The 17,232-nt window shown below is 38.5% G+C and overlaps 1 protein-coding gene across 7 annotated transcripts in view; it reads left to right on the top strand.

The window, feature by feature from the left end:
- Positions 1–17,232, top strand: part of USP6NL (USP6 N-terminal like) — a 188,931-nt gene that overhangs the window by 73,503 nt on the left and 98,196 nt on the right. For 5 of the 7 annotated variants that reach the window (XM_079912062.1, XM_079912061.1, XM_079912060.1 and 2 more), the window contains exons 3-5: positions 2,696–2,845; positions 7,638–7,705; positions 10,352–10,434. In XM_079912062.1, the coding sequence (XP_079768188.1) occupies positions 2,791–2,845; positions 7,638–7,705; positions 10,352–10,434 (206 nt within the window). In that variant the 5' untranslated portion in view covers positions 2,696–2,790. The remainder of the gene's footprint in view (positions 1–2,695; positions 2,846–7,637; positions 7,706–10,351; positions 10,435–17,232) is intronic. The other 2 variants (XM_079912064.1, XM_079912065.1) reach the window with 1 other exon arrangement.

Genomic DNA, 17,232 nt, shown 5'->3' with positions numbered 1-17,232 from the left:
ATTCGCAGCATAGAAATTGGCAGATGCCACAAACCAGGGCTCACAGCCTAAACTTCTTCCCTGCAGGAACTGGTTGCTAAGGCTTTATTGGTGTTGATATGCATAAGCTCGAAGATGTACTGTTAAGCAAAAAAGAGTAAGATCTAGAATTATTTATAGAATGGTTCTAGTTTTTAAATAGAAAAGGGACATTTAAATATATGTGTATGTGCATACATACATGCAGATTCTTGTATAGTGTGGAGAATAGTTTTGGGAGATAACGGTGGCTGCTTCTAGGAAGGGGGGACTTAGGTTTGGAGTGGGGTGTGTGGAAGTGTGCAGATCAGAGTTCAATTTTAGATGCTTTGTGTATAGTTGATTATGAACATTAAAAGCCAATAAAATCCTTATATAATCACAGTGTCAGTAGTCAATATAATTTACTTCAATCTCAAACATTATGATGAAGTATGTAGGAAGGAAATATAATCCTAATGTTGAAAGTGTCAAGGTCAGATGAATTCACTTTTCCCATATGTATCAAATTCATAGCCATGCCCCTTAGTACATTGCTTCATATTTGACCATGACTTTTATCACTCTCTACTTTGTTCTGAATTTTCTAATAGTCTTCTTATCCTCTTTTTGGTGTCTTTCATATGTAAGCTTTCACTGTATCGCTAATAATATCTGTGATCTACATGTTGCCTAGAATCCGCTTTCTTCTTGAAGACACCTTGTATTCCCTATTCTAATGCAGGGTGGTCACTCTCTAGGCAACTACACAGTTAGCTTCCTGAGATTGCATGGATCCTGTGTCTACCCCTTTTTTTGATTCTGTTAAAAAATTTTTCTGACACTTATTAAAACAATAAAGAAATCCCTATAAATAAGAGATTTATAGTCAGTCAGTCAAGTGAGGGCTTTGGTGGATAGAAAATTACTAAGAGGAGACTTCAAGGATGGGATTCTTGCTAAACCAACTTAACAGGATTTTTGGTAGAGGCAGGCCAGTGTTACCAGATATCAAGGGTCGGGGATGAGGAATCTGACCAGATATCAAGAGCAAAGAGATGTCAAGGGTGGAGGGACTCTCACTGAACTGACTTAGCAGGATTTTTGCTACAGCTGGGCTAGGCAGGCCAAAACAGGACTCAAGGCCTAGTAAAGAAGATGGTTAAAAGTTTGGACAAGGAGAGAGTCTTTGTCAAAGAAACATTGTTTAGGCAGTGAACTCTGAATCATTGTATTAGTTTCCTCTTGCTGCTGTAACAAACTATGACAAACTTGGTGGCTTAAAACAACAAGATTGATTCTCTTACTGTGCTGGAGGCCAGAAGTCTGAAATCAGTTCCACTGGGCTGAAGTCAGCAGGGCTGATTCCTTCTGGAGCCACTAGGGGAGAATGGGCATCCTTGCCTTTCTGAGCTTCTGGAGGCTGCCTCCTTTCCTTGGCTCATGGCCCCTTCTTTCCTCACATCACTCCAGCCTCTTGCCTTCATCCTCACACCTACTTCCTCCTCTGACCTTCTTGACTGCCTTTCATAAGATTCCTGTGATTGCGTTGTGCCCACCTTCACGATACAGGGTCACCTTCCCACCTCAAGATCCTTACTTAATTACATCCGCAAATTCCTTTTGCCATATTAGGTACATCCACAAGTTCCAGAGATTAGGATGTGGACATATTTTGGGGAGTCATTCTTCAGCTCACCCCACCTTGTAATATCTGTAAACGTTTTTACTTTTTCCTCATACCGAATCAGTTGTTTAGCTTGGTATAGAATTCCAAGCTCATGATAATTTTTTTTTTCTCAGAACTTTGAAAATAAGTGCTTCATTACCTTCTAGTTGATAAGAAATTTGATGCCAGTCTGATTCTCATTCCTTGGTTTATGATTTGAACTTTTTCCCTCTCTCTAAGCTTCTGACATCTTTTACCTGTATTGAATGTTACACCTGGCTTAAGCTGAGTGTAAACGTAATTCACTAGTGTCCAGTTAAGTGTAATTAATGTTCATAATCATGCCTCTAAGGTGGCTGTCACTTTTGCAAAGTACTTTCCATATTGTAGGTCCCAACCCTTTAAAAAAAAAAAAAAAAAAGAAAGAAGGAAACAGTGAAGGGAAGAAGGAAAGAATAAATAGGACATTTCACAGTGCCACCCTGCAGTAAGCTATGCGTTTTGTTTCATGAAACATTTATTTCACTTGTATATGTGTGGTGTGTTAAATATTTCCAAAACCCTCCAGAATTTAGTATGCATTTGCTTAGTGTCTGAAACAGGGGCTGAAGCTTTCACATTAAAAAGTATCATTAAAATTAAGTTATAAAATGTACTCGAGAAGAGTATTCCTACTTAGCTTTAGTATAATGTTTTAAATACAACTTTTCTTTATTGCTCCAAGACAAGTTTTATTAAAAGTAATAAGACTGTGGCTAATTTTGAAGTGCAAGATTAAGGCATATTCAAAGCCCCTGTTTGTTACTAGATGGAATGCTGGGTGTAGGCTGGTGTGGTTCATACTTGGGATCTAGCCTGAAAGGCATGTTTTTACCCTCAACAAACATCATCTTTGTTTGAATATCTGTAGTGCGTGTAACCACAGCAAGGTCTTTTTTTCCCCCTTAGAATATATCTCAGACCTTTTCTTTCTTGTGCCTGTTTCACAAATAGTTTAAAGTAGAGCTGCCTTCCGCTTTTCTGTTTCAGTTTGTTGCAGAATGTGTGAGGGACCACCTAACACTCTTGGTGTGCTTGCAAACTATAAAGCAGTAATGGAATCTTGGAAGAGATAAGTTTACTCTATGAGGACTGAAGCTGTTGTTAATTCCCAAAGCCAGACTGGTTATCTAACAAAGGGTAAAGTACTTTTTAAATTGAAATATATATTTATTTACATTCATCTGTCAAAATGTATACTAGGAAAAATGGTCTGTCAATTTTGTTTCATTGAATTTAAAATTTAGTAACTTTGAATGAATTGTTCATTACAATTTGGGGCTAACTTAGTGATACTAAGTTACAATCCAGGTGGATACTTGATTCTTTAAAGTTTTTGTGTTTAAATGGAATTAGAGGTCTTCTTAAAATGCTCTAGTTGTCATTTTCTTCTGTTCGTTTGTGCCCAGAGATGTTTTCTGTATACTTGAGTATTTAATCCAAATGCCTTTCTATCCTTACTACTTAAAATGTGCCTCTTGTACTTTGAAACATTGTTACATTAGATGTAAAGTCAATTAAGATAATTTGATTTAATTTGGCTTGAATACTGTGATATTTGAATACTGTGTTTGATAATGACAAGTGCCCAGGAACACAGCCTGGAAGTCAGTGCACACTTGCATAGACACAGACAGCTGCCGATACCTTCTGTGGTCAGTGTTTATAGGGCAAACTCTTTGTTCTGCAGCGGAATTTCTAAATAAGCAATCAGAACAAAACCAAAGGGAGTATTCTACTATAATTCTTAATAAACTTCTCAACTGTAGATCAGACAGTATGAAATATAATTTAACTATAGTGAATTCTGCATAAGGACACTGCTTCTTACTGGAAAGATGCTTGCTTCACAACGCGGATTAGTAAACAATGTCTCTAAACTTGGTGTTGGGAAAGATTGGCATTTCTATTTAGTCTCTTCAAAGAAGCAGGTTTGGCTATATTTTATAAAATTAGTTTGACCTTAACTCTGTTCTCTTTTACATTCATTAACATTACAAAATTTTCTCCGCATCAGGAAATACAAGGATAAGAACTTTCTAAAGGAATGTAAAGATTAGTACTGACTTGATTTGGAGTCAACTATTCTAATCATGTTAATCATTTTATTCCCATAAAATTAGGTACAGTTTCATCCAATTCCAGTACAACCCCTATTACTTGGCTAGGTCTCCTTTCTGGAAATCTCTAGATTGGAGGCGACCCATGTAAAGCGTTGTAGCTTACAGTTTGCCACAATGATGTTTTCTTGGGATACTTTGCATCTTCACTTCCGAACTCTATACTGTTTCCAGTTCTTGCCTTTACACTTTTAAACTTTTCATTGTTAAGTTGGAAATATAGTTGAGACTCCTAGGACTAGTAGCAGGAATAAAGGACTAGTATAAAATACTTCAAAGAAAGCACTCATTTATTGGATTTGGCCTAATCACCATAGAAATTCATGCTTAGCTGTTCTGGTAATGGAAATAGAATTTACTAAGTAGCCAAGTTTCCTAGTTTGAGTTTAATTTCTGTTAATTTGCTTTCCCTACCCTTTTGTAGAAATGTAATGTGTTAAAGCTGGGTAACAGGAGAGGGAAAAAGGAATTGATGAAGGCTCATACGTCTAAAATAGGATAATAAATATGTGTATAATTGAGTTGAGTATCCCAGACTTCTGATTGTATAAGTTAACTGTGAAAATCTGAACAACTAACCTGTATTTTTGTTATTTTATTGAACCATTTGTTATTTATTCACATTTCCCTCAAAGGATAGTATATTGACACTTTGTAGTCTGAGAAAAGCAGTGGCAGAAACATTTTTTTCCCAAATAAGCTTTAAGAAATTCACATATTCCATTCTGCTATTTTTACTATTATAAACAACCTTGTGCTTATTTGATTATCTCATTATCATAAATTCCTAGAGGTGGAATTATTGGGTAAAGGAGATGCCTGTTTTAAGATTTTAAAAAATTTTTATTGTTTTCTTTACTTTAGAAAACTTTTCTTGTCTTTTGTCCTTAATACTATTTAACATATAGACAGCACTTTGCTATTATGTGGGTATTTATTGGACTATAGTCTCTACCTATTAAGGTTTTTTTCTTTTTAATATTTATTTATTTATTTGGTTGTGCCGGGTCTTAAGTTGCGGCAGGCAGGCTCCTTAGTTGCAGCTCGTGGGCTCTTTAGTCGCAGCTCGCTGGCTCCTTAGTTGCGGCATGCATGTGGGATCTAGTTCCCTGACCAGAGATTGAACCTGGGCCCCCTACATTGGGAGTGCAGAGACTTAACCACTGTGCCAACCAGGGAAGGCCCTGTTTTTAAGATTTTTGATACATATTATCAAGTTGCTTTCCAGAAAGATTTTATACATTTGTAAGTCTACCCACAGCATAAGTAATGGCAGATTTCCCCACACTATATCAAGACTGAGTAATACCAGTGCATTTCTTGGTCAGTGTGAGATAGGTGCAAAGTGGTATTTTATTTATTTATTTTTATTTTTAGCTGTGTTGGGTCTTCGTCGCTGCGTGCGGGCTTTCTCTAGTTGCGGCGAGGGGGCTACTCTTCGTTGTGGTGCGTGGGCTTCTCATTGCGGTGGCTACTCTTGTTGTGGAGCATGGACTTTAGGTACACGGGCTTCATTAGTTGTGGCACACGGGCTCAGTAGTTGTGGTGCATGGGCTTAGTTGCTCCACAGCATGTGGGATCTTCCTGGACCAGCGATCAAAACCATGTCCCCTGCATTCGCAGGTGGATTCTTAACCACTGTGCCACCAGGGAAGTCCCTTTATTTTATTTTATTTATTTTTTACATCTTTATTGGAGTATAATTGCTTTACAATGTTCTGTTAGTTTCTGCTGTATAACAAAGTGAATCAGCTATATGCATACATATATCCCCATATACCCTCTCTCTTGCGTCTCCCTCCCACCCTCCCTATCCCACCTGTCTAGGTGGTCACAAAGCACCGAGCTGATCTCCGTGTGCTATGCAGCTGCTTCCCACTAGCTATCTATTTTACATTTGGTAGTGTATCTATGTCCATGCCACTCTCTCACTTCGTCCCAGCTTACCCTTCCTCCTCCCCATGTCCTCAAGTCCATTCTCTACGTCTGCATCTTTATTCCTGTCCTGCCTCTAGGTTCATGAGAAACATTTTTTTTTTTTTTTAGATTCCATAGTTAACGTATGGTATTTGTTTTTCTCTTTCTGACTTACTTCACTCTGTATGACAGACTCTAGGTCCATCCCCCTCCAAAGTGGTATTTTAAAATTTGTATTTCCTTAGTTTCTGATGACTTGAGTTTTTTCCCCCCATGTCTTGGCTTTTAAAATTAGCTTTTATTTTTATCAGAGCTGTACTTGGTGTAAAGATTCAGCAGCCTGTAAAACTTATTTTGAAAAATAAGCTGACTTCCACACCCCTCCCTCCGGGCTGCCCACCCCAAAGAAGTAATCACTCTCCACTCCCAGCTGGTTCATTATCCGTTTACTTGCAAAGCGCTAGATACCATGCCTATATTGCCGCTTCCTGTTCTGCAGATTTAGTCATTATCTCATGGTTTCCTGCTTTGGAGGGTGAGGATTTGGTTTTCTTCCCTGCACTCACTCAACCTCTTACATACACACACGCATCCCTTCAACTCTCGGGACTTGACTTCTTTAATCAACTCCCTGTTTTTAACCCCACCCTCACCTCTTCTCTGGAACCTCCATTTGCTGGGCCACCGAGGGCAAGGATTTAAAGAATCCCTATATTGTCGTTTTAGTGGGGTTTTAGGAGGAATGGATATAAAAGTGTGTGTTCCATCTGCCATCTTTAACTGGACATCCTTTTTCGTGTCTTTAGTGATCTTTTTTATAAAGTAGTGGTTAAAATTATGGACTGTGGAGTCAATACTGTCTGGATTTGAATCTGTCTTTGCTGTTTACTAGCTTTGTGACCTTAGACAAGTTGGTTAAAATCTCTAAACCTCATTTTTTTTCCATCTGTGTAATAGAATTAATACAGTAAAGTGCCATTGTGAGAATTAAGTGTGATAAGGCATGTGAAGTGCTTTCCCGCAGTATCTGGATGCTGACAGTATCTTATTATCTGCAGGTCACTCTGTGCAGAACACAGAGTTGTCACTGCTGTTGTTACTCCTGTGAATTTCTTGCATATGACCTTTGCCCAGTTTCCACTGGAATGCTTGTCTTTCTTCTTGATCAGAGGTGCCTTTTATACAGTCATTGATCTTTTATTTTTATTTATGGTAGTTGGGGTGTGTAATCATATCCACACTATTTCATGTTTTGACCTTTACTTGTTATCAGACTTAATGATTTTGAAAGATAACCTGGTGGTAATAAGAAAGAAAACTTTATTTGTGGTTGTATTGTGGTAAAAAACTGGAGATTATAATAGTCGTTGGGGCAGTTGATAAGGGAGACCTGAGAGGCTAAATGAAGAAATGATTATATTCATCATGTCAGAGAAATATTTTTTTTAACTCCTGAAGTCTATCTTGCACTGATTTATTTTGCGAGCAAATTACCTAAAATTTTAAAAGCCTTCTTGAATGCTCTTCTCATCATCTACCCAAGTGGATTTCATCTGAAAACTTAGAGCTCTCAGTTCCAGTTTCTACTTTAATATTTATTTCTATGAAACTAGATCCAAAATTAACTCTTGAGGGATAAGATTTACCATATCCCCTAAGTTAATGCTGTGTTAACAAATTTGCTTTCTTTTGAGTATGGTATTGTAATATTGAAATGGTAGATATGTTGATATTTCAAAGTTATAATTACGGATACTTTATTCGATTTTGCTGGTTTGTCATTTTAGGCAGCATTGATTTACTGTTTTATTTTCATTTGTTTTATCTTAGTTTTATAATTAATTAACTTTATAAATCTTTAAATAACAGTTCATTGAAACTTGATCTCTCCACAGATTCAAACCAGGATGTAGCAATCAAACTTGCCCAGGAGCGAGCTGAAATAGTTGCTAAATATGACAGAGTAAGTATTCATATTTACTCTTTGAGTAATTTTTATTTACAGAAGTATAAATAGAAATGGAGTTCCTTTTTGGAGAGCTTAAATTACAGCAGCATTTTGTTTACTTCCCGTGACTGTTGAAGTCATCTTATTTCTCTGACTTCATCTCCGTATTTTTTCTTCCTCCTTCCCTGTGCTTTAGCCACTCTGGTCACTTGTTATTCTTCCAACACTTCTTCCAGGCTTGCTCCTGCCTCAGGGCCTTTGCACTGGCTATTTCTTCTTCCTGGAACACTTGTATCCTGGATACCTTCATGCCCTATTGCTTCCTCTTTTTCTTTGCCCAGATGCTACCTCTTAGTGAAATCTTCTCTGACCACACTGTTTAAAAAATACACCCCTCCACCCCCTGGCTCTCTCTGTCCCCTTTCTCTTCTTTACTTTTCACCATAGCATTTAAAGTATCAGCATACTTTATATTATACTTTGTTGTCTGCTCTCCCTCCTAGAATGTAAACTCTCCGAGGGTAAGAATTTCTTTTGTTTGATTTGCTCTTGTATCCTAAATACCTACAATAGTTCTGGCTCATACTAGGTATTCAATAAATATTTTAATATATTAGTATATGGAATTGGATACCCATTTTATTTATAATGGATATGTGATGTTAAAAATTGAACATGGATCTGAAAATTTGAATTTATACATGATGTATAATCTCCATTAGCATTTTATCCTTAAGTTAATTATGGAATCTCTTTTTTTTTTTTTTTTTTTTTTTGCGATATGTGGGCCTCTCACTGTTGTGGCCTCTCCCATTGCGGAGCACAGGCTCTGGAAGTCCAGACTCAGCGGCCATGACTCACGGGCCCAGCCGCTCCGTGGCATGTGGGATCTTCCCGGACCAGGGCACGAACCCGTGTACCCTGCATTAGCAGGCGGACTCTCAACCACTGTGCCACCAGGGAAACCCTGGAATCTCATTTTTGATGCCCTAGAAAATCACAGTTGTTGATGATTTACATATATCCTTATTATTACCTTAGCTCTTGAGATCTACAATGAGTTGTAGCCATGATTTATAAATGTCATGTTTTATATTTATGTCACTTGGGTGTAATTTCGTATCTGTTATTTTTGATTACTTATGAGAATAACAGGAACATGAAATTATAGAAGGCCATCTGGACTGTGCCCTGCTTCCAGGGAGGCATACAGGCAGAGCTCAACTGAACAATCATGTTCCCAAGGTTTCTTTTTAAGTTGGTTGTTTGGAACATCAGACACCGTTTCCCATTATTATGATTAGGTTTTAACGTAGTCCGTGAAAAACCCAATTAATTTATTTAACTGCTTAACTAATTTAAAACCAATAGAACCATCGTTTGTTCATGCTCACGTGCATTTTTTTTTTTCATGCAGTTAACACTTAGTGACCAGGCCAAGTGTCATGCTAGGCATTGGGGTTTCACTGTACAAACGTGAGTTACAAGGGGTCCCTGCCCTCAAGATGCTCACGGCCTACTCAGAAAACACATGAACAGGCAGTTATAAAACATCCACGAGACAGTCGGGTACTAAGTGTGAAACATGAGGGATTAGTGCAGGCTCTTGCCCTGGGGCTCCTGCTCTAATCAGTGCTGCTTCACAGCTCAGGAGGGGAGTGTGACGGGCAGTGGGCTGAGGATGGAGCTCTGGGCACACGGACACTTGGTGGGGGCAGCCCATGAGGAAGCTGTCACAGAAGAGTAGGGGAGGGGCAGGAGAACCAGAGACGATGGTGTCATGAGGTTGGGCAGCACTGACAAGCACAGTGGAAAAGTACACTCGGTGAGGAAGCCAGAGTAGTGTCCACAGGATCTGACGGTGGGAGGCCGGTTTTGACCTTGGCAAGGATAGTATCAGGGCCAGTAGAGCTGGGAGCGAAGAGGAAGAGAGGCAAAGTAGGTAGCCTACTCTTCTGAGAAGTTAGGATGAAAAAGCAAGACATACTTTCTTCTAAGACGTTTTCACTCTAAAACCTTCAAGTTTGGCAGTTCATTCTGTTTTTAAAAAATAAATTTATTTATTTATTTTTGGCTATGTTGGGTCTTCATTGCTGCGCGCGGGCTTTCTCTAGTTGCGGTGAGCGGGGGCTACTCTTCGTTGCGGTGCGTGGGCTTCTCATTGTGGTGGCTTTTCTTGCTGTGGAGCACGGGCTCTAGGAGAGTGGGCTTAAGTAGTTGTGGCACGTGGGCTTAGCAGTTGTGTCTCGCGGGCTCTAGAGCGCAGGCTCAGTAGTTGTGGCACATGCAGCATGTGGGATCTTCCCGGACCAGGGCCCGAACCCATGTCTCCTGCATTGGTAGGCGGATTCTTAACCGCTGCACCACCAGGGAAGCCCTGGCGGTTCATTCTTGAGTGGCTTCTTGTCCTCCATTGCTCCCTCTTTCCCAGTCTGTTTCTCACAGGAACCCAGGTCTGATCACGGCTTAATGTCTTCCAAAGTTTGTATCAAAGAAATAGTGATTATTGCCAGAAAAATTTTTTTAAGTTAATTAGGGTCGATAATGCCTCAGTTCCAGCTCTTATTTTTAGCAAAAAATAAGTCTTGTTTTTTGCTCTTTTTAAGAAATTATTCAGTTTTATATATTCCCAATAACACCCTTCTTTGTCCCCTATTATAGGGACGAGAAGGTGCAGAGATTGAACCTTGGGAAGATGCTGATTACCTTGTTTACAAAGTCACGGATAGATTTGGCTTCTTACAGTAAGTTGCATAGTTTGAAAGCTAACTTTTAAAATTATGTTTCTATGGTCTCCTATTTCGTTGATTTTCTTTATTTTTAATAGCATTGCTCTGAATAAGATTCCAGGATTGATCCTGCAACATGCTTTTTTTATTAAATTCCTGGCATTTTTAACCTGTGTGATTGAAATTGAACTATAGTTAAGAATACAATCTTTAATATTCATTGTGTTTTAGTAAGAACATTAAGTGCAATGAATGTGTTATATTAATAATTTAGCAGAATTAAGTGGAAATCAATAACAACTTGTATTTCAAAAATAATTATAAAACATTTTATTTTATGTAAATGCATTTTAAAAATAATTAGCAGTTAGAACTTTAGTATCGTGCAGCCTGAAAATGAGCAATGAAAAGAAATGCCACTTATCTTCCTTATGGTGGGAAATGTATTCGTGTTATTGCTTCTGAAAATTAATTCCATTTATCCTGAGTATGTTATGTAAGGAGTCGAGAGAGGTCTAGAGCACTATAAAGTAAAGTAGTTAAAGTGATTTTGACTCTTAAAAACATCCTGAAATGATGTGAATTTGCCTGTTTGGTTCTGGCTTTGTTTAGTAAGATTCCCATGGGCTGGAGACTTTTCTGCATCTTTGTAGTTTGTATGGTTCCATACAATTTAGTGATTAGCCTACTACTTATTCACATTTATCCTTTCCCAGTCTCATTTATTATAAAGAGGAAGAAGCCAGGGATTTTTATGTTATGGTACATGATTAAATTTTGAAGGAGGAATACAATTTCTTAGGGAGTTCATAGCAGTAACTTTATAGTACTCAGACCTTCTTTTTCCTTTCTGTTCAGTTTTCTTGCATTTAGAAAGTAGTTTGTTGTATCTTGTTTTTCTCAGGGTGACGCAAGCAAACAGAAACAGTTCTGGGAGTTAGAATGTATGCTCTTCTTCTGGCTTTGCTGGTTTCAGTTAACTATTTCACGCCTTATCTGTGAAACAGAAATCATTAATTGCTCTACATACTTAGGGGTACTTGAAGCTTTGAAGAAATAAAATGATAGAATACTACATACAGGTCTAGACAAACGTAAGGTGTAATTATGCTACCTAATGATATCAGCATATCCGAAATGTTCTGCTGCCTAGTTCTAATTAGAAGACTTTGAATTTCAGCAGACCAACAGAGCAGTGTATAACTCTGATGAAAATACTGTCCCCAAGGGAAACCCCCACTTCGGCTTTTTTTTTTTTTTAAGTAAATCAAACTTGGCCACAAATGTGACAGGAAATGATTTTACGTTTGTGTGGGTTAATGTGCAGATCTGAGGTATGTGAATGCTGTTTGGAAGGACACTTCGAGCATTTAGCACTGTCAAGATCAGTGGGTCCCAAAATCTCCTGCACATTAGAATTAGTTGGAAAATGTTTGTTTGTTTGTTTAAATAGATAGCTGGGTTGTATCCCAGATTCTGATTCAGAAGGTAGGATACAACTCAGCTGATTTTGACCTCCCCAAGTGTTTGTGATAGGCGTGAACCACTACAAAGGATGTTATCATAAAATGGTCTAATACAGGACAAAATACGTATGAAAAATCAGTGCATTCCAGGAGGGTCTAGGAATTAGCTAAATTCTCTTTTCTCATTGCTTGAAACAACTAGGTTCTGGCCCAAGAGCCTAGCCTGTGTCTACAGTCTAAAAATCACACTCAGTTACTCCATGTTTCTTTTTACCTCTGTGCTGAGGTCCATTTGGCTCTAGTGGGAAAAAAAGCCAGTCAGTGATTTACCTTAATAATATTAGCTAATATTTATTGAGCGCTTACTGTGTGCCAGGCACTGTTCTAAGCTCTTAACATGGATTATTTCTCTCAAAACTTCTTTGGGATAGGTACTGTTTTTGTCTTTTTTTAGATGAAACTGAAGCACAAAGAGATCAAGCAACTTGCCCAGGTTGCGCTCGCAGTAAGATTGGGGAACTGACTGTGGCAGCCTCAGGGCAGAGCCTGAGTTCTGACCTTCTGCATTCTATTGCCTCTGTAGTTTTAATAAGAGAAACATCGAAGAAGCTCTTCGAAATGCCTAGAAAGAAAATTCAAGGGGGAAAGAAGAGTGCCTAAGGAGAGGGATCTGTTTGAAATGATCCCACTGGTGAGCTCACCGGTCTTTGAAAACGAAGCCCAACCAGTCCTCATACTGCCCCCCTAAATTTTGTATTAACTCCATGGTGCAATCCTAAAGCAGGCAGCACAAACAAAAATAATGAAGCATAGAAATGGATTTTAGTGTGATGTTAGGCTTTACTGAATTTCACCAAAGGCATTGATTTTTGTTACAGTGCTTCATTTCAGTGAGACACCTTCTCCCAAGGTTGCTGCTGGGTTTTTTTGCGCTATTGAATAAAGTCACCTGGCCTAGGCATTTAGACGTTGCTCCCTGTCACACCTTGATCAAGCGCATTTCTTTCTGCTGTCTTAGTTCTTTGTAATTTCTGATTGGTTCTGTGATAAACATGCGTTTTAAGTGTCAAGGTCAATAAAATGGTACAAAGTAACTTTGCAGCCTTCTCTGAAGGCTGCTGACTTCATACCTAATTACAGTTTTTGTAACTTAAATTACTTGTTATGATATGTGGAGAAGGATGACAGTAATTAACAAATACAGTATAGGACTAACTTGGTTTTATAGCAGATTTCACAATAAATATAAAAACTGTTGCCAAACCAGCCTGGCGTGATGCTGGAACAGGGTCGTCTTTGTTTAGTACGCAGAAATGGGTGGCTGTCCCTAGCTGCATGCCTGTGATGGACTTGTATCTGGAGAATGGAGAAATCGAGCTTATTTAAGAACTTAGAGAACTTTCAGTATTTGAACTTTCAACACTTTTTTCAAAAATAGTCACTGTCAGTCTGCTCGACAAAGAATGCTTGGTATTTGGATAATCATAGATAATGCTTTTAGGCCACAAGTTATTAATAGAAGAATTAGAAGGAAATTGTTTCAAAAATAAAGATAAAATTAATACCAAGCTTCAGATTTTCAACTACTTATCAAAATGTGTATATTTATAAAATTTAGCACATTGTCTGTAGTTTAATGTGACTATATAAATATTTGTAAGCCAGAATAATGGTGTTTTTGTTTTTAAAGAATATCTGTTTTAATGACGAGGCCTTGAGAACTCTTTCTACCCATCCAATAATTTTGACTAGAGTAAATCTAAACTTAGGCAAAATTTGCTACAAAATCAGAAATAAAATTTAGTCAGTATATTGAATAACTGATTTTCACAAGTTAACTTTTATGTTTCCAAATGAAAGTTTATCTCATAGTTACAGAAATACTCCATTTGAGCTATTGAGAAATTACAAGCACATACACTCTAATTAGTAATTCTTTTAAGCTTAATAGCAGATAAAAGAAAATAGATCCGGGTAAGGTCCCTGGGTTTCCAGTGATGACTATGTTGTTGTTTTTACTTTGTGTATTTCTACGAGGCGTAGCTTCTTGCTATCAGCTTGGTGTTTTCTTTAAGCAGTCTCTAGGTGCCTCTTTCCATTAGACGACAAACCTTCGTTTTCTAAAGCAGGGGTAGGAAAACATTTTCTGTAAAGAGGCAGATATTAAATACTTTTTGGCTTTGTGGACCATATGGTTTTTCTTACAGCTATTGAACTCTACCATGGTAGCCTGAAAACAACCATAGACAATATATAAATGAGCATGGTGCTGTTCCAGTAAAACTTCATTTACAGAAACAGGCCGACGGCCAGATTTCATTCAGGGGCTGTAGTTTGCTGATCTAAAGGAACACTGCAGTCACCCAGATTTTGGTCTTCCCTTTCTTCTACTTGGAGGATATTTAGGTGTCACGGTAAGGATGCATACATGAATGCAGGCATGCATTCATCCTTCCCTTCATACATTCATTCAGCAACATTAGTACACTCCTGCAGCATGCCAGCCATGGTGCCTGAGGCTGCCACAGTGTTTCACGTGTGTATGTATACATTGTGTATAGCTCTTGATAAGGCGTAGTTCCCTGTTTTCTCTTTGGAAGGCCGTGAAAGAGTGTATGCCAACACAGACTAGAAGAGGAAAAGTTCTTTGGAGATCAGTGTTGAGCACATAGCAGATTTTGTATGAAAGATTTTAGAAATGGAGCAATAGTGCAAGAAAATTCATGAATGGATCGCATTCTATCTATGAGGTCTTAAGACTTTATAAAGTTCAACATCCATTCAGGATAAAAACTCATAACAAAATGAGTATGGAGTGAATGTACCTCAACATAATACAGGCTACATGACAAGCTTGCAGCTAACATCATATTCAATGATGAAAAACTGAAAGCTTTTCCTCTAAGATGAGGAACAAGACAAGGGTCCCCACTCTCACCACTTTTATTGAACATAATATTGCAAGTCCTAGCCAGAGCAATTAGGCAAGAAAAAGAAATAAAACACATCTAAATTGGAAGGAAAGAAGTAAAACCAGCTCCATTTGCAGATGATATGTCTGTCTATATAGTCTCTGAAGACTCCACTAAATGTTGGAACTAATAAACGGATTCAGTAAAGTTGTAGGATATGCAATCAGCATACAAAAACCAGTTGTATGTCTATACCCTGGTAACAAACTATCAGAAAGAAATTAAGAAAACAGTCTCATTTACAATTGCATCCAAAAGAATAAAATACCTAGGAATCTCAAGTTAACCAAGGAGGTAAAAGACCTGTACACTGAAAACTGTAAGACATTGATGAAATATAAGTAGACACAAATAAATGGAAGGGTATTCCATGCTCATGGATTGGAAGAATTAATATTGTTAAAATGTCCATACTGCCCAAAGCAGCCTACAGATTTAATGCAGTTTTCATCAAAATTCCAGTGGCATGTTTCCCAGAAATAGAACAGTCAATTATAAAATTTGTGTGGAACCACAGAAGCCCCAGAATAGCCACAGCAATCTGGAGAAAGAAGAACAAAGTTGGAGACATCATGCTTCCTGATTTCAAACTCTATTACAAGTTACAGTAATCAAAACAGTATGGTACTGACATGAAAACAGACACGTAGATCTGTTAGAGTCCGTGCATATGTGGTCAATTAATTTATAACAAAGGAACCAAGAATATACAAAGAGGAAAGGACAGTCTCTTCAGTAAATGGTGTTGGGAAAACTGGACAGCTACATGCAAAAGAATGAAATTGGACCACTATGTTATACAATACCCAAAAATCAACTCAAAATGGATTAAAGACTTGAACATAAGACCTGAAACCATGAAACTCCTAGAAGAAAAAGTAGGTGGTAACCTCCTTGTCATTGGTCTTGGTGATGATTTTTTGGATTTGACACCAAAAGCAAAGCCAACAAAAGTAAAAACAAACACAAACAAACAACAAGTGGGGCTATATCAAGCTAAAAAGTTTCTGCATAGCAAAGGAAACCATGAAGAAAATGAAAGGCAGCCTACTGAATGGGAGAAAAGATTTGCAAATCATATATCTGATAAGGCAGGGGTCGCCAACCCCCAGTCTGTGGACTGGTACCAGTCTGTGGCCTGTTAGTAACCGGGCCACCAGCAGGAGGTGAGTGGCAGGCGAGTGAGCAAAGCTTCATCTGCTGCTCCCCATCGCTCACGTTACCACCTGAACCAATCCCCCCACCACCGTCCGTGAAAAATTGTCTTCGACGAAACCAGTACCTGGTGCCAAAAAGGTTGGGGACCACTGTGATAAGGGACTAATATCCAGAATATACAAAGAACTTATACAACTCTAGCCAAACAAACCCTCCAAACAATCCAATAAAAAAATGGGCAGAGGATCTGAATAGGTATTTTTCTAAAGAAGATGGCCAACAGGTACATGAAAATGTGTTCAGCATCACTAATCATCAGGCAAATGCAAATCAAAACCACAGTGAGATATCACCTTGTTCCCGTTAGAATGAATATCATCAAAAAGACAAGAAATAACAAGTTTTGCAAGGATGTGGAGAAAAGGGGACCCTTGTACACTGTTGGTGGGAACGTAAATTGGTATAGCCACTATGGAAAATAGTATGGAGGTTCCTCAAAAAATCAAAAATAGAACTACTGTCTGATCTAGCAGTTTCACTTCTGGGTATGTATCTGAAGGAAATGAAAGCACTAACTCAAAAAGGTATCTGTACCCACCATGTTCATTGCAGCATTATTCGCAGTAGCCAAGACATGAAACAACCTGAGCACCCATCAACGGATGAATGGATATGTGGTGAATATATTCAGGGGAATATTATTCAGCCATAAAAAAGAAGGAAATTCTGCCATTAGTAACAATATGGGTGGACCTTAAAGGCATTATACTAAGTGAAATAAGTCAGGGAAAGACAAATGCTGTGTGATGTCACTTATGTGTGAAATGTAAAAAAAGGAAAACCCAAACTCATACATATTGGGGACATACTGGTGGTTGCCAGAGGCGGGGGTAGGACCTGCCTGGCACAGACCATGTAGCCTGAGCAGATGATTCGCACCACTCCACAGACGTGTGCAGAACTTGGTTCTGATTCAGTGTTGAGAACAGGCACAGTTAGGTCTGTTAGTCTTGTTTAGTGAATAGGAGGACACTGAAGAGCTTGTCCTCTGGTGGCAGCCAGAGTTGGCACTTCATGTGCAGTTAGGAATGTTCAGTGTTCAGTGTTAGGTCAGGATCTGCTCAAATCAGCTGCACAGAAGGTTGCTCTTGCCCAGAGCAGCCCAACCCACTCACCCCAGAAATACCATTGTTGGTGCACACAGAGGTTGCCAGATG

This window comes from Stenella coeruleoalba (assembly GCF_951394435.1).
Source record: "Stenella coeruleoalba genome assembly, chromosome: 2".
NCBI classification, from domain to species: domain Eukaryota; kingdom Metazoa; phylum Chordata; class Mammalia; order Artiodactyla; family Delphinidae; genus Stenella; species Stenella coeruleoalba.
Note: the sequence above shows the minus strand (reverse complement) of the source record. Positions and strands in the feature narration are given on the sequence as shown.